Source organism: Parus major, chromosome 2 (assembly GCF_001522545.3).
Source record: "Parus major isolate Abel chromosome 2, Parus_major1.1, whole genome shotgun sequence".
Taxonomy (NCBI): Eukaryota; Metazoa; Chordata; class Aves; order Passeriformes; family Paridae; genus Parus; species Parus major.
This window is the reverse complement of record NC_031769.1, coordinates 56479453-56504454: the sequence shown is the minus strand read 5'-3', so window position 1 is coordinate 56504454 and position 25002 is coordinate 56479453. Positions and strand designations below refer to the sequence as shown.

At 37.8% G+C, this 25002-nt stretch overlaps 1 protein-coding gene across 3 annotated transcripts; it reads right to left on the bottom strand.

The window, feature by feature from the left end:
* Positions 1–12927: 12927 nt before the first annotated feature.
* TRIP13 (thyroid hormone receptor interactor 13) lies at positions 12928–24986 on the bottom strand. 3 transcript variants are annotated; one of them, XM_015620068.2, is made up of 14 exons: positions 24857–24986; positions 24493–24595; positions 22788–22953; positions 22331–22460; positions 21138–21193; positions 19613–19703; positions 18287–18359; positions 17285–17348; positions 16948–17034; positions 16073–16179; positions 15277–15430; positions 14982–15094; positions 13769–13838; positions 12928–13185 (listed from the first exon to the last, which is right to left on the bottom strand). In XM_015620068.2, exons 2-14 carry the CDS (start codon positions 24582–24584, stop codon positions 13090–13092), a joined length of 1299 nt encoding a protein of 432 aa, XP_015475554.1. In that variant the 5' UTR covers positions 24585–24595; positions 24857–24986; the 3' UTR covers positions 12928–13089. The 3 variants fall into 3 exon arrangements, with proteins under 3 accessions (XP_015475554.1, XP_018861370.1, XP_015475555.1); XM_019005825.2 differs by having other exon boundaries at positions 24941–24968; XM_015620069.3 differs by lacking the exon at positions 24857–24986 and adding an exon at positions 24701–24803.
* Positions 24987–25002: the final 16 nt, after the last annotated feature.

Genomic DNA, 25002 nt, shown 5'->3' with positions numbered 1-25002 from the left:
ATGTAGCTGTCTGTGCTCCTGTCCCTGTTTCTACCTTGACTCCAAAAAACCTGTGCTATTTTATCACAATTCTATCTCCATTAGCACTAGCTGAAAAAGTGTCAAAGAATTTAAAAAATGTGTATGTTAGGATATTTTAAGGAAATGCCTGCTTTGGGGAAATTCAGTTGGAGAAAAACACAGTTAGGAACTACTAATTCTCCTTATGCTAAAAATAGTTTAACCAAGCCCTGATTTTATGAAACTCTAAAAGGAAAGCATTTTACATAAAGCAATCCTTATATTACCTTTTTTTTTTTTTTTCTTGAAAATACTAAGTGGAGTCCTGCATCCCACACTCCTATCTATTCCTTTAAAAGTGACTGAGAAAAATATCCCTTCACAGTGTGACCGTTCTGGGGGTTTAATACAATGAATGTCTGTCAGGGGTTGCCAAATCAAGTAGTCCAAGAGAGGCAGAAGAGCCTTTTCCCCAGGTCCTGCCTGTGGTGAGGCTGAGCAAGTGCTCCCCAGAGGCAGACAAACATACAAGGTGTCAGAGTACACCTGGCTGGCCACACAGACCAACACAGACAGAGCACAAAGCACTCCCAAAGAGCACCATCCTGTTCCTTCCTGTGACTGATTAGGATGGAAGCCCACCCTAACATGCAGCCAGTCCAGCTGCTGTCCCCTTCATCCTCTGGTCTTTCAGCTGCCTCTCACATAGGGACACACACATGCAAACAATTCTCTCCAACAGCTGGTCCAGCCCTGTGGCCCTGCCAACAGCCAATCCCCAGCCCCACCTTCTGCTCACTCCAGGAGCCAACTCACACACCCTCTGGTCTCTCCAGCATCCAGCTCAGACTTAACAGTCTCCAGTCCATTTCCTGCCACCTAAACCTCCAGACACTCTCATCCACACAGATTGACTCCACTAACCAGGAGAAATACATGGCCAGGAAAACAGATGGACCAGACATCTATTAACAAATGACCAGTCCCTTTTTTAATCCCTTATGCAGCTATTTTTCCATGATTGTTCCTCCCCAAAGTGTTGTGACTGCCCCACCTACCTCCACTTTTAGTTCTTCCCTTTATCAATCCAAATAATGAGTCCCACTGCTGGGCAGTGACTTCCTCCACTCCAGCCTAAAGCACATTTCATAAGGAATGGTTGACAGGAGCCAAAGGCTAGAAGTATGAGATGGAGGCTGGTGGTGGCATTACATGGCTGTGCCAGAAATGCAGCTTCCTTTGTAGACGATGTCTGGTCCAGGATTCTTGCACTGACACGTAGTTTGAATGTAGCATAAGCAGTGCCTGCAGTCACTCAAACTAAAATGTTTTAAAAGTGTGGCTGTGGCTGTCTCAGTGGCAAGCTCATTACACTGTCAAATATAAACCAGACTTAAACAGGTCTAGGAGCGCCTACATAAAGATGTTTAGCATTATAGGAAAACTAATTTTAACAAACCTCTTGTGTGGAACTAATGAGAATGCTTGTCTAGAGTAAGACTCATTTGTCACTCCAATATTTATATGTTCCTACATTCTTTGGCCCTCAACACTAAGGGGACTTCCTGAGAGGGATGGATGATGCTCTCCATGATATAGAAATCAGTACTTCAGTACTTTTTTTGGGTGTGTGGGTGTGGGTGTGTGTGTGTGTGGTTTTGGTTGGTTGGTTGGTTGGGTTGTTGGTTTTTTTCTTTTGTTTCTGGTTTGGTTTGGGCTTTTTTGGAGGGGGAGGGTTGGGTAGTTTTATAGTTTTGTTTTTGCTACTAAGAAGAATTCAGATTTCTAAACAATTCCTTACCTCTCATGAAACTGCTGTGCTGCAACAACTAGAAACCCGTTCTTGTCTAATCTTGAAAATTTACCTTTTCGGATCTGAAAAGCAAAGGGTGATACAAAAAACTTAGAGAATCTGCTCTACCCAAAATCCCCTGGCACATTCCAAAAACTAAACCTGCAAACAAATTAGTCACTTTAATCATAACATAGAAAATGTACCAGTAATTAATTGCTGGAATGAAAATCTATATTCTTTCTTACCTGGGGGGAGTTCCAAAGTGATAAATCCAGGTCAGTTTGGGGTTTATTTTACACTTGTATCTGATGCCTAAAGAATCAATCAAAGTAGGAGTAGTCTTCAGTCTAATTTTCTGTCAGCAGAAGAGTATTCCCCAAAATATATTTACAATACAGAATTTTGTGGCAGCTCTAACTGTACCAAAAATAAACTTAACATTGCTTATTCCTCAATCTGATACCCTTTGGCTATGACTCCCATCTCATCACTGAAAATTTTGATTCAAATCACCAACACCCATTTACATTGATTAAAAACAGTGAGCAAAAATTTTCTAGATAAAGTAAGATCTTGACACAGAGTTGACTTGTTATGATCTCTCCATGTGAGAGCACCATGAAAGCAAAAGGATGATGCTGGGGTCAGGACTAGGGCCCCTGCTGACCCTCATCAGTGAGAGGTCCAGGCAGCCCCAGTGGCTTCTCTTGTGCACAGGGTGGCTGTGGAAGAGACCATGGCTCAGTGACACCCTGTTTCTTCACCTGTTCACAGAAATAGTACACAGACATGTACAAGACATCTGGTTCATGCCTCAGAAGGAGGAATTCAGAACCCTGGTAGCTGCTTATTTCATTAAAATAAGGGGAGAAGTTAAATTAACTTTACAAAGCCTTCTAAATAAATTCTGTGCTGGCAGAAGAATCACTTGCAGGGGATTCATGTTCTTTCCATGGGAAAAAGAAGTGGTTGTGGGCTTTTAGCTAACTTTTTTATTTTTGATTAAGGAAAGTAATAGCAAAGATTTTCATAGAGTTGAATGAGCACACACAGGGCCAGTATCCTGGGAAAAACCAAGCTGGCACACAGTTTCTGCCTATTGTCTCCGAAAATATCCTTTCCACTACCACTCCATTTATTAGTTGCCCCACTGAAATTTAGGAACAGGCCAACAGGAAAATTCCAATGTGTGTAGTTTCTCAAAGACTTAGGCAACTGAAGACTCAGAGTCTTCAGCTGAAAAGGCATGTGGAAGGTAAGGACAGTAACTCACAGCTGTAGTAGATAGGAGAGACTGTGACAAACAGCCCTAAGTTTGGTTTTCAATTGCTCTGAAGTCAAAGTCTACATGAAAGACAAAGTCTAGAAATGAAGTTTTCCGTCAGTACAAATGAGTCCATGGTCTTTTATCAATTCTCATGCATAGGACTCTTCTGCGAGCTTACTAAACTGGCAGAGTTATTCTTTTCATTTCTGCTGGGCAAGAACATTTGACTTACAGCATGAAAGTTAAGAACCAGGGTCAGGAAGAAGAATTTGCATGGATGTACAGACAAGGGCAGCAGGAGGAGGAGAGAAAGACTGTTTGCTTTCTTTATTCTGGCCAGTTTTGAACATCAGAAGAAGCCCATCGTGCCCAAAACTCTGCCCACATACAAGACAAAATGAGGAGAACAACACAAATTTTTTTTCCAATTTAAGGAGATTCTTCCAAGCTAGTACTTCATCTTGCACTGCATATTTACAAATTGAATAAGCACAGTAAAATGTGTAAAGAACTGTGAATATTTTCTTAATATCCAGTAAATCTGTAAATAGTTGGAAATTTTTTTTTTTAAAAGTGTGATGGCCCCACCTTGCCAGGTCTCTGTGGCAGTGTGCAGTCTATGACAGAAAAAGGAAAGATCTCTGAAAAATCAAACAGGTTACAGCAGATGGACACACTACTATTACAATCTGTTCTCCCCACGCTCACTTTGAGGCACAAGAGCAAAGCAGTGCGTGAGAGTTGCTTGCCTGCAGATAAACAGAAGGTTTCTTTCACTACAGCTAATGCCTCACATTTTCTTGATATGAATATAAGGATACAAGAATTTACTGGCTCATCTGAATAAACACCACATGTGCAGCTGTACTAAATATGTCAGCAGTGCACAGAATAGAGCAGTTTTATATGTTTGCTCAATACAATGTGTTAGCCATGTATAAAATACACAGTCACTACCCCTATGTACAACTCCATGCATAATTTATTACAATAGTTGTGTAGTGTATGTGCTTGAGATAAAAAAAAAGGTGATTCTTACAGACTAGGTCTTCCTGGGCATCTACAGAAGCAATATCCTATAGCTGTAGTTATCACAACATCCATTTATTCTGTCCCTTCTCAGTGGCTTGATATACTTTCAGGATCTAGACTTTCTGAATTTCCAGAACAAACCTCAACAGGAAAAGAAAAAAAATGTTTCTTAGTTCAGTAGCAATCTTTGTATTCTTTATATATGAATACAAATCTTGTAATTTTTTGTAATAATTGAAAAAATCTTTCAAAGAGATTGATGTTGTTGAATATACTCATTATTATCAATAAATATGTTGATTAAACCGTTAAAAATGTCCCTGTACCTTTCTGTTGTCACACTCCAGTCAGATTTAATATAATTTAATATGAATTAATTTTTAATTATTTAAGACAAAGACAAAGATTTAATATAAGAAAAAAACAAAAACCAAACTAAATGGTAAGAGCTGGATTTCATCTTGAAATAAGTAGTAGTCCATTATGGGTTTTCTTTGCACAGGGACAGAGATGGCATTTTAAAGAGCATTAGAAGACATTACATGTTCCTTCTTCTTCTTCTGTCCAGGCTTACCCAGGAGAAAAAGTGTTATCTTTCCTTGAATAAGAAAATGAAGTTCTATAAAATCACGAGAGTGTACATTCAGAACATATATATGAGATAAGGACTTTTCAAGAGGAAGTGCAGTCAGAAAAGGACACAGTAGTCAGATTGTGCCTAGCAGTTTGCAGCTCAGGTAGAACAGATACAACATGGTCTATAATATAGAATATTATATTATTATAATATAACATATAATAATATAATATTATTGTATCATATTAATATAATAATAAAGCTCCCTTTTTCCTTCAGGGAGGTGAAAATAGTATACAACTTACCTCCTTCATGGGTACAAAGTCTGAAGGTGGTGAAGCCTCAGATTCCATTCCTGTGTGTTGACTGTGTGAAATCTCAGCAGTCTCAGCTTGGGAAGGATCTGTGTATTTCAGAATAAAACAAGAACCTTGTCCAGGATTGCTCTTCTGTATGTGTGAGTGAGCAAATGCAGCAGGTACTGGGGCTAATTGCTTCAAAAATTCTTCCTTTGGAGATACTCCATAAGAAATATTGGTCCTACCTTGGGCAAGGGATTGGGCCAGTTGACATCCAGAAATCTTATACAGTATGGGTTCTTGGAAGGGTCAGTGATTCCACTGGGGTTTTTGGAGGTGTAGAAGACTGTAAGGACCTGTTCACCACATTGCAAACATGCAGTCCTAAAGTCCATGAGCAGAGAACACATCTCAACAGGAGACCAACACCAAGTCTGCCTTTTACATGTCCTTCAGAAGATGGCATTTGGACCAAGAAACTGTCCTTGCAAAGCCCATCCCACAGCCACAGAGAAATGGGTCTTTTCTGGGAAGTATACTTTGCATGTTTGGAATGAGATTATCACACAGAAACCAAGGCTGTACTGTAACAGGCATCAGCAGATGTGAGAAGGGGCACTCACATGAATGCTGCTGCAGCACTCTTTAGACAAAGATTAAATAAATTGCTCAAAACTGTTTAACAGCCAGTAACAAGGCCAGGCATCAGCAATTATAAAACTTGGAATGATCCGACTCAAGCATTATCGATCACATTTTCTGATTTTCTTTTTATAAAAATACATAGTATTCTGTTCAATAAAGCTGGAAGAACAATAATGTAACACTGTAAAATAATAAGCCATGTGCAAATATTCACAGTAAACATAGAGTTTTATTTTAGTAAATCAATAAAAATATTTCAAATACTATAAAATGCAACTTAGTTAATCTCTTCAATAAATGCTTGCTGAGCACTCCAGCTTCCCAGTTAACAGATGTGGATGATTAAAAAAAGGAACAGTAAAAGACAATCTATACACATCATACTATGCTATTACAAGTACTGAATGCAAACTGAAGAACAGTGACTGAAGTGGTAGAAGGAGGACAAAGCCAACAAAGGGAAGAAAAAAAAGTTGTATTTATTTGACAGGCTAAACCCCACAGGCACCTTCAGAGATGAAATCTGGATCACATCCCGTTTATAAATCTGACTAATTGCCTTCAGAAGGTTCCAAACCCAGCCAAGGATGTGGAGAAGATTCTGCATCAGACGAGGGTCCAAGTATTTAAACTGTTGCAACAGCTATAGAGCAGGTTTGCAGGCAAACCTTTGTTCATTGGAGATCTAATTTTTTCAAAATGCAGACACCACACTATCAAGGACATCTGAGATGGCATTTACCCCATTTAGCTGTAAGGGGGTGATGCCACCAGGCAGGAGTCAGGGCTCTGAGTGCTCCAGGGTCACCTTAATGGCACAGAGCCCCCAGATGTGGGGCCTCACCCCTGTCCAGGTTGGGGGTTCAGTCTTGCTGCTGGCTGGATGTGGGGATGTGCAGCTGTGGGAGGTTTGCATCTGGCAGGTTGGGACAGCAGGATTTCCCCCAAAAGGAGAGCAAAGATTTGTCTACCTTCTAGTGTACTCCCCAGAAAAATAAAAGGCAAATTGATGTCTGCGTTCATGGTGGGTTTTTTGTTTGTTGGTTTTTTTCTGGTTTTGTTTTGTTTTCTGTGTGTTGTTTTTTTCTCTCCCAAGCCAAAGATTGTTGCCCTTGTCTTCTTGTTTCTTTGATCAAAGCATTAGCAAAAAGTTAATGCTTCAAGAAAAATTCACCAATTCTGTTTCTAATTATTCTTTTTTTTTTTTTTTTTTCCTATGAGAAACCTGTTCATAGTTAGTGTCTTAAGAAAGGACTAAGCCCTGATGTAGATAATAAAATTCAGATTTAGGGTATAAAAACTTTAGAATAACTGCATCTGACTCTTGGTTTCCTCGTCAAAGGAGCATTAGTCAACATGAACTGTCTGTTCCATTGAGAGCTAGTTTACACTCCTCAAAGGTTCAGTGATTTAGTTATATGAAAACTTGACATAACTTACATTTTAGAAGTGTCAGTCTTTATTGTATTTAATATTCAATCTACAAATAATTGAAAATTAGAGTAATAATTGGCAGCAGTTTAATACAAAAAAGAGGGCTTTCAGAAAAGTAAATGCTGTTTTAGTTCCCATGGCACCATTCCCAATATTTGTTTTATACTCCTGAGAGAAAGAGGAAAGCAGAACAAATGTTAAACCTCCCACACAAAATTCTCAAAGTAATATTATAATTCCCCCTAAGGCTCCAGCCTTGCTGTCAAATTGCTTTTTCTGTCAAGTTTCCAAATTCTTTTATTGAGAAAGGATAATAATTATAATTATGCAAAGTTGAAGTTGGTGAGTTTTTACTAAAATAGTTAAGCTGCAAATTCTCTTTGGAAAACCTTGTAGAGTCATTAATTTAATTTGTATGGTATGATTACTACAATGAGAAAGTCTCTCATATATATTTATATACTTGTGTAAATGCATTTTTTGCCTAATTATCACCTTCATGGGAAAATTACTGGTTTGTATCAGCAATCTCAGTAATTATTCATAAAAATGATCTCAGTATTTATTGCTTCAAAGAATTATTCACTTGTGCAGATATTTTCCTCTGCACTTTCCAATGATGTTGTACAACTTCTGATGTACTGCCATATCATTTTTCTTATCCACTTAGCTGACTGTGCTTTCCATAATTCCTTGGGCTCAACAAGAACCTTCCTAGAATGCTCAAGAATTTTTTTGAAATTTTTTTTTTTTTTTGAGATTTCAATTCAGCCATGTTTATGCCTTTGGAAAGAGGAAATGTTATCATATTTTATTTGTAAATATGTTTTCAATACTGCAGTCCTTGATATTCACATAAATTAATTTTTAATTTGACACCCAAGTGGTGGTACCACAGATCTTTAAATACTGAAATAAGCCCATACAACTTATTTGTTGTATGTCATTGTCAGGAGATACACTGAAGTGATTGAAGAAACACAAAGCAACAAAAGCAACACAAATAAGTTAATAACTGGAAAGGAACCTTAGCTTCTCTGTGCATGCATGACAATTTTCTTGTCATTTAGTTAGGTTCCATTAGAAACTCAAATCTAGAAACTCATCTTTCAAACTAAAGTGCAAGAGAAGCATGCAGAGCAGCTCAGATGAGATGCTTTGCAGGAGATGTGTTAAATAGATGAAATAGCTGCTTAAACAAAATTTGCTGCAAGAAAACTCTTTTAGACAGCTGCAGTCTTTGGACCAATGTCCTTTAAAAACCCTAACTTTGGCACCTAATATTGAGCAGAGAAATAGTCTCCTGCATCCCTGAGGGGCTTAGGCAAAATACTGAAGTAAATGCTTTTCAGAACTGGAACCTGTCAAAGTTTTTGGGGTGTTTCCATCACCAACCTTTTATTACTTTGAAGCTATTTACCAAAAGTCTCTAATCCATAGATAATTTTTCACCAGACTTGGTTGCCTCTAACAGCACCCTATAGACAGCTTGCAATCTGAGGAAAATGAGTCCACAGGCTCTATCTGAATAGAATTCAGATTCTATCTAAGTCCTTCAGCTGAAAGATAAACCAGTACACTAGGTATGTGTCTAGTATCTTTACTAGTGCAGGTTAGGTACAGACTAGACAGAGTTTAAAGGCAGTACTATTTTACCACCACTACCCCCCAAAACCCCAACCAACCCCTCAGCTTTATACCAATAAAATATATTTATGAAAATAGTTTCTAGAACAGGAAACAGTTCCAAAAAAGTTAAGCAGTAACACATCTTACTAAACAGCTAAGTATTTGAGTTAGTTTCAAAGTCTGTTCTACATTTCATTCAGGATAATCTTACAGCAAAGACAAACTTGGTCCCCCAGACACTTTTTTTCTAATGAGAAATATCAGCTGGGACATTGTTCCCTTTTGGTGCACTTCTATTTATGACAGGTCCCAGCAATTGTATTTGTGCAGTTAGTATGTATTAGAATAAGTTTAATTAAAATGTTTAACATAGTATTTTGATGACTTCCCAGTCCTCTAAAGAAATGCTATTCTTCCAGGGTTAGTCTTTACTCTGGAGGAAAAAAAAAAAAACCAAAAAAACTCCCAAGCAAATAAAAAAGTAAAAATCAGCAAAAAATTCAAACGTTTTGGAAGCAAAATCTCTTATTGGACAGCTCTAGAAACTGCCAGCACAAGAGGCTGCAATGAACAACCTATTCAGGAGCTCTTCCAGCAAAACTGAGTAACACCTAAGCACATCCACTTTTGGAAGCCCTGTTGAGAGAAGCCAAGTGCTGTTCATCATAAAGGAGCTCTGAATGGATATTCTTTCCTTCCTGGTATTCTCCTTTCCAAGTTACTGTGACTGAGAAACTGAAGTGGACAGGTGCAGGGAAGCTTCAAACAACCTCTGGCTCATAAATATTTTCCCTGGACCACCCCTACCACAAAGCTTTATGAAACCAAAAGAAGGACCAAACTCTCACAGCTATATTCAGAGTCTGCCAATCAGACTGGAGAATCACAGACAAGTTTGGGTTGGAAGGGGCCTGCAAAGGTCATCCAGCCCAACTCCCTCAACATGAGCAGTGACAACATTGATTGGCACTTATCACCACCAATGCTCTATTTTAAAAGAGTATCCTAATCTTTGAAGTATGCAGGGAAATTGATTAATAGTTTTTGTAAGTAAGCCTTTAATAATCTGAAAGATACATAAAAATCAGAGCTACTGTAATTAGTTTATTTGCATCTATCTGTAATGATAAGCCCAGTTTTACACGGCAATATAGAAAATTCCTTTCTCTATGTGACGTCAAGATGTTTGAAAAAATGGGGTTCTGCAGTTTTGTTGATAGCAGGAGGTCAAAACCAGTCCATGTAACAGAGTGGCCTCAACTGGTGGTTTGCTGTGCGCTACTCTTGGTCCTCTCCAGGCTGTGGGGCCCAGATCCTGGCTTGACACCAGGACCACATATTTGCAGAGGTGTTTAAGATGATAAGCTCTGTAAGAATGAGAAAGTGCCATCCCACAGTCCCTCAAGCAGCTGTGATGATCCTAAGCCAGGGTGACATCCAGGAACATGATTCTCCCTTTACAATGGAAGCACAGCTGTGTAGTTTTAGGATGAGGGGCTTCCCTGGGAGCAGAGTGATTTTTGCTTCATATCTGGATTTCTTAGAAGGCTGAGCACCAGCCTAGAATTATTCCTAGAAAATTATCAATTGGAGTAAGGAAACTGCCCTATTTAATGTTTAATTACTACTTCAGATGGATTAATTTGAAGATTGTTCTCTCTAACAGCAAAACTCCTTCAAGATGTTTCCATGACAGCTCTTCACTTCTTCCCCAGGGCTGGAACAGCAGAGCAAATTACAAATATTTATACGGTTCTAATGATTACAACTTATTTCTGTGCCATAACAAAAGAAATCTGAGAGAAAGAAAAGTTTCCTGGAAACCAGCATCTCCCCAGTCTAGCTTGCTGCATATTGCTGAGTGCAATACTAAACCTCAGTTGATTTCCAAAAGTTTGCTTTAAAATGATCATATTGTTCTCAGTGTCTGGCCTTGCCTCTCCTACCCAGGGCTCTCAAACTTTTCTGAACTGAGAATTAAAAGGTGTAACACTGCAATGGTAAAGAGCCATGAAAGTAGGATCATTAGAAATGAGTATTTTGCAGGTCCAAAGTTTCAGAGAGTTATTTAACCTTTAAAATAAATTGTAGAAAATCACTGTCTTTGCATCTTTTCCAGTGAATAAATTGGGTAATAAAATCCTTTCGTCTTCAACCTCCTCTACCCCAATTTTTTAAATCATGTCATAGGATCTGGATCAGAAATGAACAATTTTCGCTGCTTGGAAAAACATTAGTCATGGAAACATCTCATAAAAATAAGCTGTGCTCAGCTTATTTGCTCAGTCTATATTTGCTTTTTCCAAGAAAATGAAAAAAGAATTTACTTTTCTATTTCAGGATTACTTAACTCTTCTAAAACTCCATACTTAAATGTACTTATGCTGAAAGTCTTTGCATTCAACGGGCTCAATATTTCATCATCTATGCTTATAGTGATCTAGATCCCAGATATTTTTCTAAACCAACCAGCCAGTGGATGAGATGGTAAAAGTACACTACAAAATAACTTTTGCTGTAGCACAGAGAACTCACTGCTTTTTGTCTTTGGATCAAATTCTGCAAGTTTCCTTTCATTAGGCAAAACATTTTAAATTGCAGATTTTTTCTGTAAGGCCAAGCAGAGAAATTCTATGGAGTTACATTACATTACATTACAGTTGACATTACATCTTGAAGAGGGATTTTCACTGCAGCAAAGCCTTGGTCATTAGGGCTTCTAAAACATTCAGCCAGCATTCCCATTCTCACATGACTTGCTAATCTCAAGGATTCATTTTTGCCATCTAGTGGCTTTGAGCAGAATTAAAAGAAATTTGTTAATTACAAATTTTAAAATTATTGTTTGTGATAAAAGATGGCAGCTTTAATTGATGATTATATTTGAAAAAAATGTTTATACCTGTTTATATCTTCCCTCCACTGAGCCATGAAACAAACACTGAAAGAAAACAGGATTAATGTGTGACCACTGAGACTGTGAAAAGAACAGCTGAGGTTACTGCATTGGAGTGTGGGATGGAGTTGCACTGGCTGAGGAGGAGGTTACTCAGAGGACTCCTCATATCCAATGTGTCTTATAGCAGTCCTGGAAATTCATAAGAAAACCCAAGCAGAACTCTCTTCTGCTTCCCACCTCCCTTCTACTTTGGGGGGTGGATAAGGAATAATATTTAACAAGTTATTTCCAAAAAGTAGTATAATGAACAGAGAGGCTTAAAGGAGAGGCTCTTCTTACATACAAATAGATGCCATAATAAAAAATTCAGAGAACTTCACAAGTTCCATTCAATTTTTTAACCCATGGTACGTAGTGCTCATTAATAACAGTAACTCAGGGTAAAAATATTTCATTTTATGAATATATAATAAAACATTGATTTAAAATATACAAATAAAGAAGCAATAAAATGCACTGAAGTATTTCAACACCAGCAGCTAGGAGGCATCTCTGAACTGGATATCATTGACTTGAATCTTTCCATTTTCTCTCAAAAATATTATGATGGAAACTCCCTTAACATTCAGAAACATAGAATGGGTTGGGACCTTAAAGCTCATCTAGTTCCAACTTCCACCACTCCCATGGGCAGGGCCCTTCCCACTAGTACAGCTTCTTTGGAGCCCCATCCATCCTGGCCTTAAACACTTCCAGGGACTGAGAACCCACCGCTTCTCTGGGCAGCTGTGCCAGTGCCTCACCACCCTCACAGCAAATAATTCCTTTCAAATACCTCATCTAAACCCTCTTTCAGTTTACAATTGCTCCCCTTTGTCCTATAAACTCCTACACTCCTGTAAAAAGTCCCTGTCCCTCTTTTTTACAAAACAAAACCTACTTTGCATTTAAAGATAAAAGTGTAGTTATACTTCATGGAGAAAACATGATCCACACTGGTTCACATCCTTTCAAAAATATTAACCCCCCCCCAATTTTACAAAACACAATTACACAATCTCCTGTTTCTAAATTTTTGAATCTGATGTAATTAAAACCCATAACAATTGATATTAAATTTCAAGATGAAGAGATATCAGCATGAAAGATCTGGTCTGTCACTGAGGAGTTTGAATTCTTCCCAGTTTCATGCCTGTTATTTCAGATGCATGGATAGTGTACCTGAAAATTAGTGATTAAGAAACAGGGAACAGAAGCCTGCCCAATTTTAGTAATGGCAAAAGATGGAAACTGACTTAAAACATTTTACAATCCTTTTATTTACATTTGAAATAAAGGTTTCAAAAAATATACTGTGAACTTCCGTAATTGTTTATTAATGAATATTTTGAAAACCCAGATGTGGCATTCCAGGTTTTTTAAGATGCTGACATTTTATTTTACAAATGCATAAAAGTAGCACAACTTGTATAAAAAATGTAACAATACAGTCAAGTACAAAACAGTAGACTATCACACGAAGTCTGCAAGATTCTTTTTTTCTTCAAATTGTTTGTCTACTGCAAGGGAAAGGGCCTGAAGAAAAGTTGACATTGTAACACTGGGGGACTGAAAATAAGAGAACATTTTGTTAGACACACCACAGAAACAGGCAGACATAGTATTTTACATACAAATCACAGTATTTAAAAGAGAAATAATTGAATTTTATGTGACAAAAATTGCAAAATGTTATAAACCAAACTGCAAGTTTATTTAAAATCAGCTAGCACAGCAAGTCAAAGTAAACCTGTGCAAAGTCTTCGGTCACAATACTGCATATTTGCTTAGAAAAAGGTTTTTAACACATTATTATTTATAAAGTGGTAGAGATTTGAGGTTTTTTCAGCAAGAAATTATAAGAGCACCAATATTATTTTAATTTTAATTAAATTATTCATTAATTTAATTAAAAGTATAGTGTTCTTGGGCAAGTTGATCCCATCTGTCTTCTTCAATCCCATTCTAAATTATGAGCAGCACATAATCGCTTCAGTCTACAAAGCTGCAGAAACAAGTGCAATTTAGATTAAAAGGAAGGTTTGGACCAATCTTTCACTTCAGGAAGCGTTCAGATTATCTTCCTGCCTGTCTCAAAACCAACCCAAAATATAATGACCAGAATAAACTCTCTTGAATATAATAAACTTACTTGAATATAAAGTGCATGTGCTAGGAAAGGAAGCTTTCTCAGGACCCGGCCACCAAGACCTTCACTTTTTCTGTGGTAAAACAGAGACAAGTGCTGCTTAAATGCTAAATATCTACTCTTAAAAGAAGGCCTCTCCTTTTTCCATGTTTCTCCATTAAATTGCTCTAAAAGAACCTCAGATGACAATTCAACAGGCCACTTGCAGCTCTTTTAGCAGGAGCTGGGAGAGAACAGACAAATCCTGCTTATGGGAGGCTACACAGCACAGCACACAGCAACAGCACAGGTACAGCTGCTGCCTGCCAGTGCTTATATCAGGCCCTTCACATTGTTTTGCTGATCTCATGAATTTGGGGGGATGTCTACCACCACTGTACAGCGTGGTACAGACACAACCACTTTTGGAAAGACTAGGAAAAAAAATGGTTTGAATTCTGGACCTTATGGGTACTGCCTGTCTCCTTCTAACCACCATTTACACAGTTTCCTTCACCTCACCCAGTTGGTGGATGCTTGCATCTTCTCCAAGTGCTACTTTGTGCATGTAAAATACAAACCTCTGTGTCTGGAAAGACTTACTTGCTTTTACTTCACTCCTCACTGGTTAAGACTGCATACTTCAGAAACAGAAAGAAAACACACTTTCCACTCTTTTTTAATGAATATTGTTTTGTTCCATAGGGATCAGTACTTTGGAAAAAAACATTGTTTGATATTGTGAATATAATTTTTATTGTTTCAAGAACTGTTAAGCTGCAGTGAAAAACCATTTGCTCTACCAGGATACTCAGCAAACCTCAACACTGTCCATTTACACTTTACTCCTTTCCCCCTTGTTTCTGTCCACTTATATCTCCATGCTAAATACTTATCTAGCAGATGACAAGGCATTTCAAGACACTTTCTTAGCAGGACCTAAGGCTCATGCTATTTCTACTAAAGTGCATTACAATTCTCAACATCCACTGGAACCTAAGGCTAGTCCAGCCAGCAACTTGTCAAGAGGACTTCAAATATTTGAAGCACAAACCAGAAGCAGTACTAGGTCAAGCCAGATCTGAGACTAAGAAATGTTAGCAAATTGCAATTGATTACACTTTTTGTCCCCTGAAGGTTTTTGCACCACCCCAACCAGAAAAAAAATGGTTACTTTTACACACCATTCCATAACTCAGTATATATGTATGAAAAAAGTAGAATTTCAGAATCTTACCTTGAGATTTCTTTTAGTACAAGGCTTAACCTTGACACATTATTTTCTACAAAGCCAATCATCTCAAGCTCTCTGAGTGTCAGAAGCTGCTGTCGAGGATATATTATTTGACACTAGAAACGAGAGTTACACACTGTTGTATGAAAAATAAATGCATTCAAAATTAAATTCTACAGTAAGAGTGGAAATACAGAAAAGGAATGAAATGTATGTATTTTTGTTACTTAGGAAGTATGATTAAAATGTAAAAATCTACTAAAATATGACATTTTACACTTTTGCTTTCAAGTATTACCTTCATCAGTTCTTCCAGGCAAGAAAGATATATTCTAAATATTGCTGCTATAGATGGAGGTCCAATGTATTGTTTTATGTCAGCCCTGTCTACAAAAGCCATGTCAATTTTCTCCGTAATATTTGAAGTAGTCAGGATAACTACATTGGGATACCTTCAAGACAGAAACAGATTTTTAGGTCACATGTAAAAAATGTATCTCCTTTTGTGACTGGCAAGTTGAGACCTTCCTTCCTATGATTCAAAAAATTTTATGCAATAATCTGTCACATCGTTCTTGTCAATCAGGAATTACACTAAATGATCTGAAGCTCTTGGCCAGGTATCATCAGGCTATTTCAATGCATAGTCTCTTTCCTTCATCTGCTTCTCAAGTTTCTGTAGTTCCTCTAGTTCTATTTCAGAAGTGATAAATATTAATAATCTAGAACCTACTGGCATAGCTTCTGACATACACCAAAAAAGATTATGAAAAGAATTTTAAATTTGAACCTTTAATCAACAGGTTTTCCATTTCAATTTTGATGTCTGTTCTCCAAGCAGACATCATGATGATCTGTCCTTTTTCTCTCCTGGGAGAGAAAAGCATACTATCCATAGATTTGATTGTCCACCCAGGTACATGTAATATTCTGGTGGATTACTCTTATTTCTTTTCAAAATTAGCATCATTAACAAAGAATAGTTCACTAACTAATCTGGTTTAGTATTCCAAGTAGGAATTGAAATTTAGCAGGAATAGATACACTGAAACTGTCAATTACCTTTTGCTGTTGCAATAATATGCAAACAATACCTTTTAATCTGATCTATTTGTGTCAGTACAGCATTGACCACACGAATAGCATCTGAAGGCTCTGTGCCTGCCTTGAAGGCACTGCGGGCTGCTGTGAGGCTTTCCACCTACAAAAACCCAAACCAATCAACCAAAACAACAACAACAAAATCACCAAACACCAAAAAACCCAAAAAGATAGCACTTTTGGAGTCCTGGCAGCAAACAGGTAACCCATGCAATGCACCTTCAGATTCCTGTCCTACTACCTAAAACTTCTCCAAAATATTTTTTTTAGGTAGGAATTTCCAGGGAGAAAGAAAGGCAAGGAAGCAAAGTGAAGTGAGGGAAATTCCTGTTTAGACAGCAGAAGAGAGGCTGATTTTCATTTTAAATTTTGGAGATGGAGGAATGGGACACACCACCAGAATAATGAATAGGAAGAATTTAGATTGAGCTTCCCTACAAGAACTCAAATATGACAAGCTAATAAGGTACATACTTACTAAGTTGCTTTTGTATGCAAGTTTGAAGAAAATCTTATGACAATGAACTGAACCATTTTTAAAGTTTTTAGAGCTTTAATGCAAATAACACAGATCTGGGCTACTTTGAAGTTCAAAACAATATTCTACTTGTAAACATATAGCAGGAAGGGAAATTCCACCAAGAAAGGTTTCAAATCATTTTCAGCTGGATTTTGCCTGCTAAGTCTTAGTGAATTCCTTCCAAACTTCTCAAATCTGCATCAGTCAAGACTAAAGTTCACTCATCTAGCTTACAAAATAGCATAAATGTGCTTTTATTCTTCTTTATGAATGAGCACTATTGCAGCTCCTTCCCATCAATTTCCTTTCTGCTGTATTTTATGTACAACAATGCTATTAGAATCATACCTCATCAATCAGTACAAATACAAGAGCATCTCTGTCATCAACTAACTCTTGGATCTTCTGGAACATCTTGGTTACAAGCTTGCCACTCTAGAAAGACACCATATGCATATGTTAACTATTTCCTTACCACAAAATTTTCTAAGGCTTATCATATTTAGAGATGTAAATGCCTGGGTTTTAAAACAACTTTCTAATAAAACTTCTCTTTAAGCTTTCTCAAACCCATTAATTATTCTGAGCAGTCTCTGGTGAGCATACTTAAGTAACAAGCTCAACAGAATAATTAGTGTAATTTTTAAAATACGAAGTTTATTTTATTAGGTATATCAATACATACCTCAGAAAACCATTTAGAGAAAAGGCTATGGCTGTTTATCTCAATTAACTGTCCATATCTATACCTAAAATAAGAATATAAACAGAAGTATCAGCTCCATTCTAAATAAAAATCAGTGATATCATTAACTTCTGTAAGTTTCATTTCTGACATTTTGACCCTGGAATTCTGTGAATTAATACTTTAAATTACTTACCTTTCAAAATAGAATATATATTTTATGGGTTACTTTTGTTGCTGGAACTTCTCATGTTGCTGAAAATGTCACTAGAATTCTGTATATTATACTGCTATTAGAATTTCTTCATTAGAAAAGGGTAAGGAACTCTTACCATGATAATTGCTTCATTCCTCTCTTCATGTAAAATTTTCTTCAGTATAGCAAGAACTGACAAAGTATCTCAACCACACATTATACAGCCTGTGATTTTCATACATTCAGTTTGGGTTAGAGTCAGATCATGCCGATAATTACACATTACTTATGCTAAACCTCGTGTTTTATGTAACATCCATTTCTTAATATAAACTTGTTAAGTTATATAAATTTCTTAAGTTATATGAACTTTTAGGCTTTATCTTATTACCTGTCTGATATACAAACTGATCTCTGCAGATTGTGGCATTCAGACAACCCAAATACAAAAGAAATCAGTTTAAAGAATCACTACCTATTAAAACCAGGCTCTATCAAACATGAAGATACAAACCCCAAAATATTCCTTGATCCTTTGTCCTTTAATATTCACTGACATACAAAGTGAGCAAAAATCACTGTACTGCCACCTGGGCACAAATAATTACACATTTTACAAGGCCTTAAAATATCCTAATCAGTCTAGCAGATCAATTTTATTGCTAGCTTGGTGCACTACAAAAAAAGAAGATACATTAGCACTAGGTACAAGTTACTTAAAATCAAATATGAAATATATGTGGGCTAGTGAAAAAGAACAACTAATTACAATAAGCTAAAGTGAAAAATTTCAAAAAAAATATCACCTGTATGACAGTCGAATTGCCAGTTTCTGAGCCAGTGCTTTACAGAGAGAAGTTTTCCCAGTTCCAGGAGGGCCTGGTTTGAAATCAGATGTACACATTACACATAGTCTGCATTAGACTGTTAATGACATCTAACAGATTTTTAGCTACTCTATTTCATTACAGCACTAATTGTACAGTAAAAACACAGCAGATAATGATCGTGCACACCAGAGTATTTTGAGGAAATTGCTTACTTGACTACAATCCTGGAGCTAATGTTTGATTTTATATGCTTTTCAATTATTAGTATAATTAGTGTAACATTTTGTATGTAGACACTGTAAAGTTAAAACACTCAACAGCCACAGAAGCAAAGTGTATCACCCCTGCAGGGCTAATGCTCATCAGCATTCTCCACTTCACATCTTCCTGAAATACACTCTTCTAACATAGAAAACAGAAACATATCATGATCAGTTTGGTCAGCTGCCCACTTTCCCAGAAATTTCTTCCTTGGGGAAACCCAGATCATCTTGGGAACTATACTCTGGGACAAACTTCTTGGATCTGGCTTAATACCCCATGGAAGAGCCACAAAGACTCCAAAGAGGCAAGTACAAGCACAGTTACCAGAGTATGAGTCTGAAATAGTCTTTCAAACAAAAACATCCTGAAGCTTCTAAATTGACTGTTGTACCTTAAGTACAATCAACAAATATTTCCACTATGACCATTTATTTTTGAACACCAGCCTTGATGACAAAATCAATACAATATGTGTTTTATAAGGAAACAGATTCAGTTGATGCTAATCTCAATATAAAATATTTGTGGTATAACCTCCACAGTAAGATAAGACTGACTGAAGATTTCAGCTTCACTGAATTAATAGTAACTAAACTAGCAAGAGTTGGCAACAGAACACAGTGTCAACAGCACAACACAGATTGTTTTCCCAGTTTCCCAGAAGATTTTATAAAGCTATAACTAATAAAATATTTAGTACTGCAGTAGAAGTTTAATATATGCTTCCTAATATCTTCAATATCTGCATTACCTTTGTTCATTTATGTAAAAATGCAACAATATCACTTAAAAGTTAAAATTAAGAAATCCATAGTTGTCTCTGCACTGTAAATTTTAGAATTTAAATCCATGCAAAACACAGTACATGTGAACATTGATTTGACTCTGACATTACAATTCATCCAAATTTGTACTGTTGAGGCGCTGCTTTTGTATCACCTCATTTCACTACACAGGACTACAGTACAAATCTTTACAGAAGGAAAGTATAAACAGATGGCCAATGAATCTACTTGGTTTAAAACAGATCATTTTTACCATGCAGCAAAACAACTCTGTTCCATGATATCAGGTTGCTGTCAACATTTTTGTCAGAAAATAATAATGTTGTCGTCACATAATCGAGTAACTAAATGAAGAGGACAAATAGACAGAAATTAGAAACATAACAACAAATACAACTACAAATAGAATCAATCTCTAATGACGCCTCTATTGTGTACTCATAATAATAACAACAAAAAAGAGCTCATGTCTTCTAGTCTAGGCAATTTTATTTCTGTAAAAGATGGGAATTACTTTCTGTCCTGCCTTCAAGAATAAGAATAGCATGTAGTTGGCACAAATGGAGTTCCAGAACTCTTAAATGAATAAATTAAATACTTTAAGGAAGGGAAACTGATTTCATTTTTCACTGTTCCACATACTGTGTATCTATAAAACACAAGCTGCCTGAGCACAGAGTCAAAGACTTAAACTCTGGGTCCTGTCATTTATATCAGCTGCTGCAAGGAATTTATAGATTAATTCAGTCTTACAAATAAGGGAAAGTTGTACTTTCTGGAATGCTTGCTTTAAAAAATGCTGCAGTTTCATTTTAGAATTATCTAGAATTAGGAAGTAGAGAACTCTTTCATGAACTTCAGGTGTGAATCTATAATGACTTTTACCTATAATAACACCTGATACCAAATTATCTTCTGTTGCTCTTACCTGTAATGAGCTTTTGATCCCTATGTACTGATGGGACAATACAATGGTGCTCCTGCATATCTCATGCTGGAGATGGAGTAATCACATGACAGCAAAAACAACTGAACTTAATCCACATATTTTTCAAAATTCTATCAACACTGTGCTACTTTGAAAATTCACAGCAACCACTTCAGAGCCCATAGAACCTAACCAAGCTCAGGCATTTCCATGGTTTAAAGAATGAAGATTTATCACAATTTTACAGCAAGAGTTCTAGTTTTAGCCATTAAAAGCAACCGTGTCTTTCTGCCCATATACACTTACACTCAACAGTGATCAGCTTGCTGTTATTTAGTACACCAGCAAATCTAATTAAATACTTTTGTCATTTCACAGATGACTTTGAAAGCTGTTCCATAAATTAGATAAATGTGGATATTAATTAATTGATATTTACCTTTTAAATTAAGAAGTACAATCACTGGAATGCTTTGCTTTTCTGTATTTGATTATAAAGACTTAAGTGAGAATACTGTATCTATAGTAATATAAATAACCTAATGAATTAATTATTTGTGTCCAAGAACTTCATTTAGAAACTGAATAGAACTATTTGTGGGTTTTATTTGCATCACAATTACTAAATTTCAGATTACAGTATTATTTGGATGAACAGTAACAGTGTTGGCTGACATTACTGCCAAGCACATTAACTGTTTAGCTGCTGCCAGAAACAAAGTGAGACTCACATTCCCTTCTGCCCAGCCTACACCCATATCTCCATAGGATGCAGCAAACTTCAAACAGGCTTAATTTCAGATCTCACTTCTCCTCAAGCAATCTTAATTGCTACCCATTCCCAACTTACGTTTGATTTTACTTCAGTGTCATAGATAAGACTTTCCCAAAGGCCATGGAATTCAGCTGCAAAAGCATTATATACCTGTTTAAGATAAATCAATCTGGAAACTTGTAACTCATCATTGCAGCATAAAACAGTTTTCAAATTATGCTCAACTAAAACAAAGAATTAAGAATAGATATATGAAAGCAAGCAAAGCATCTCTGGGGGAAAAAAAAGTTATTTTTCTCGAAATTCAAACACCACTTTCTAACAGACAAGTAGAGCAGTTTCCCAGCTTCTATTTCCCCCAGTAATTGTGATGAGAAATTAATGTCAATTTCTTAACATGAAATGAAAAATATCATTCCTTCCATCCTTAGTAGAGAATGAACTTACATTTCACCAAGGGAGCGATGAAAACTTGTGGTAAGAGGAGGGTTCTAAGGCAAATTTTATCATTCAAGTTAGCTATTTTTTTTTAACATCAAGATGTAGAGGATCAAAAAAAACAGGTAGCTGAAAAATGTGTAAAAAACTAAAGCTGCCATCTGAGTATCAGTCATTCCTAGCTGTTGGCTTCTAACTTTCAGCAAAGAAAAGCAAAAAAGACTGAACAGCTATAGACCACAGAATCACGGCAATAATGTCAATGTATCAGATTTAACTCTTCCTGAAAACTAATGTAATGGATAGTTAGGCACTTCACAACATGGAAAGAGTAGGAAATGTTTCAAAATTATTGTCTCTCTGAGCTAAAGCTCACACCTGTGGTCTCCTTCTAGGCAGAGAATCCAACTTCCCCGAGCACAAGACAGTAACAGGCACGTCTAGCTATATCAAGCCTTATTTTTCCTCTCCAGAAGACAAGGACTACATCTCTTTACTTTGTCTGTTTCATGTATAAGAGCAGTACTGTCTTGGGGGCTGGAAGCCAGCAGTAGGCTCCAGAAAATTAATATTTAAAGTGCTGAGTTTCTTGTGGGTCTTCAAGTTAAATAAAACTTGGAATGCAACCACCATTGTTAAAAAAATTGCATGCTTCTGATAACTGCAGTAGTTCAGTCAAAACTACAAAGGAAAAAGCCCAAACATGTTTTTTTTCTATAGACAAAAAATATAAATACAAATAATACCTTTAACAGGTAACTATAAACACTTTTAGCCTTTGCAGTATTTTCTTTATTGCTCTAGAGCTTCCAGAAATGTCATGCAGGTACCTGCTGGCAGCACCCAGTGGTGAGCTGCAGTGATATCCTCATTCTCTTCCTCCAGGTTTTCAGAGGTTGGTCCTTCTTCATTCAGATGAAAAATATGAAGACAAAGACTGCTCATGCTCAGGTCAATAGGCTAGAATGAACATGAAAAGATTTCTTATGTGTCATATTTCTCATTCAAAGCAAGTTGAAAAAAAGAAAGTTACAGTTCTCAGCTGGCATGTTATCTCTGAAGCCTAGTACCTCTGTTTCAGACCTTACTAAGCAGTAAAAAAAAAAAATTTAGCCACTTTCTCCTAGTTATACTAGTCAGCCTAAGAAGAGATACTACATCATCCTGTAGACCTTGTCTTGCTTATGTCCTTAGGGTACCAGCAGTCTACCTACAGCTAGTTCAGGGGCTGAACATAAACAGAGCTGCACATTCTTGACAGGAATACCTGTCTGTCCTCAGGAATACCTGTCTGTCCTTCAGTTTCAGCTCCGTATCCACAATCGACACAGACTGCACGTTGTTGTTAAGGAAAGCGTCGTCAAACTCTGTCCACTTGTAATCACCAAACACAATGTTGTGTCTGTTCAACAGCTTTAAGACACTCATCCTAATATCTTCTTTCTTGGCCACACTAACAAGAAAGAAACACCATTACTTTATGGCATTGACATTCATAAGGAAATCTGAATTAAGTGTTGGAATGCGTTATTTCATACGTGAGGCCTTCATGGAAAACAGCTTCCATCTCACACACACCAAAAAACCCAACCAGCAAAAACAACCCCAATCCTAAAATAACAAACAACACACAAAAAAACCCAACCCACTCAACCCTCCTCCAACATTCTGCAGGAAAAAAAGAACCTGTCAGATTCAGTCTGTCTGCAAAAGCAACAAGCTTGATAGTTGCTTTTAATTTGTGCATTAAAAGACATCATAATTGGCTCTGTTTGAGATCCTGTCAGGGGATACTGAATGAGACAACTAGAAGATTTCAAGAATGGAAAGCAGTTACGTAATCTGTGGTTTAGCAGGAAACCCAGAGACTCAGAGCCAAGCTACAGACTGAATTTGGTAAGCTTAGCTTGGAAGCTTCATTATACTTTCAGAACAGCTGAAATGTCAGGATGGGGACATAAGGAGAATTCCAGAAAAGACAAAAACTACGGGAAAAAGAATAGCATTTGAAGATTTAACTTAATTTTGCAATTTCAATCATCTCTAACCAGTGCAAATTCTCAGTTCCCTGTTAAGCCTAGCAAAAATACCATAGTGGATATTTTACACCTCAATTTTCCTAACACCTCAAACATGTTCTCCCATATCCTCTGGATATCCAAAGTGGTAAGATAAGAACTGGATAAATGGACAAGGAGGGTTGGACTGCCCAGCTCAGAGGGCTGTGATTAGTACAAAGATTAAGCAGAGTTGTCAGCAATTTGGGAGGGGAAAGGCAGTGTGGTGCTGTTAGCATTGAGACCAGCACTGTTTTTGCATCCTTGACAATGAGACGGAACATAACTGCATCAACTTTATGTACAACACCAAAGCAGGGAGAACTGTCAGTATCCTGGAGGGCAAGGCTGCTGTTCAGAGGGACCTCTGCAGGTTGGTAGTATGGTTTGACTGGAAGCTTTTAACATTCAGCAAAGGTAAACATGAAATCTTAGCTCCCCATCCACTGCCCAGATAAGAGAACAGATCAGAGGCCAACTGGATGACACACAGTTTTGCAGAAAAGGGCCCACAGGTGCTGGTGGACAAGTTGGCAATAGGTCAGCAGTGTGCCCCCTGTTACAAATGAGGACAGCCTTACTTGAGGCTGTGCTACCAAGACTGCAGATGTTAGGGAAAGCAGCTGTTTCCATCTGCCGACTTTGTAAGACCACATCTGTAATACTGTGGCAGTTGTGAGCACCAACACAAAAGAGAAAAGGATAAACTGGGGCAAACCCAAAACGCGGCCAACAACTCCATTATGAGACTGGATGACATGAGTCACAAGGTGAAACTGAGAGAAGTGTATTTGTTCAATCTTAGGAAGACATAGGTGAGGAAGCTCCCGGGAGAGCACAGAGAAAGCAGAGCTGGGTCCTGCGGGCTCTTGCAGGCACACAGAACGAGGCCAAAACAGGCGCAAATGGCAACAAGCAATGCTCTGATCAGAGACCTGCTCGACTTCTGGACAACTTCCACGTGGATCTGAACGCTGTCACACACGTTTGGTAGCGCTTGCTTCAAATCTCCAGCGGCGTCATCCATCTCTCTCGCTCCTAGGGGAAAAGCGATACCAAAGAGAAGCGACTTCCAGCAGCTGCTACACACGCACGGCACGGACAGCCCTTTCCCGGTGCCCCGTCCAGGTGCACACCGCCCACCGCAAAAGCCGGGTCCGTGATCGGGACCAGGATCGGGATGGGCACTTCCCTCCCTCAGGAGATGGCGACGGCAGCCTCGGGACACGCCGCGAGCGCAGTCTCGCGTACGGACGGGCGGGCGCCGCTCCCGCCGCAGCGCTGGGGACAGGGAATCACCTCGGGCAGGCACGGCCTCGGGAGCGACGCGCCGGAGCGATGGGAATTGCGAGCGCGGCCGAGCCTGAGGCACCGGGCACCCACCGCGGCAGCCGCAGTTTGTAAAGGGCGCGCTGGGCGAGGCAGGGCCGGCCCCTCACCCGGAT

What these genes read in the sequence shown, in the direction of transcription:
- TRIP13 (XM_015620068.2), bottom strand. Translation starts at nt 24,584, where the DNA reads ATGGATGACGCCGCTGGAGATTTGAAGCAAGCGCTACCAAACGTGTGT. An exon ending in TGAAACTGAAGGACAGACAG is followed by an intron (nt 22,461 to 22,787) that starts GTATTCCTGAGG and finishes TGTTCATTCTAG; the next exon opens with CCTATTGACCTGAGCATGAG. An exon ending in GCAATTCGACTGTCATACAG is followed by an intron (nt 17,349 to 18,286) that starts GTGATATTTTTT and finishes TTCTTATTTTAG; the next exon opens with GTATAGATATGGACAGTTAA.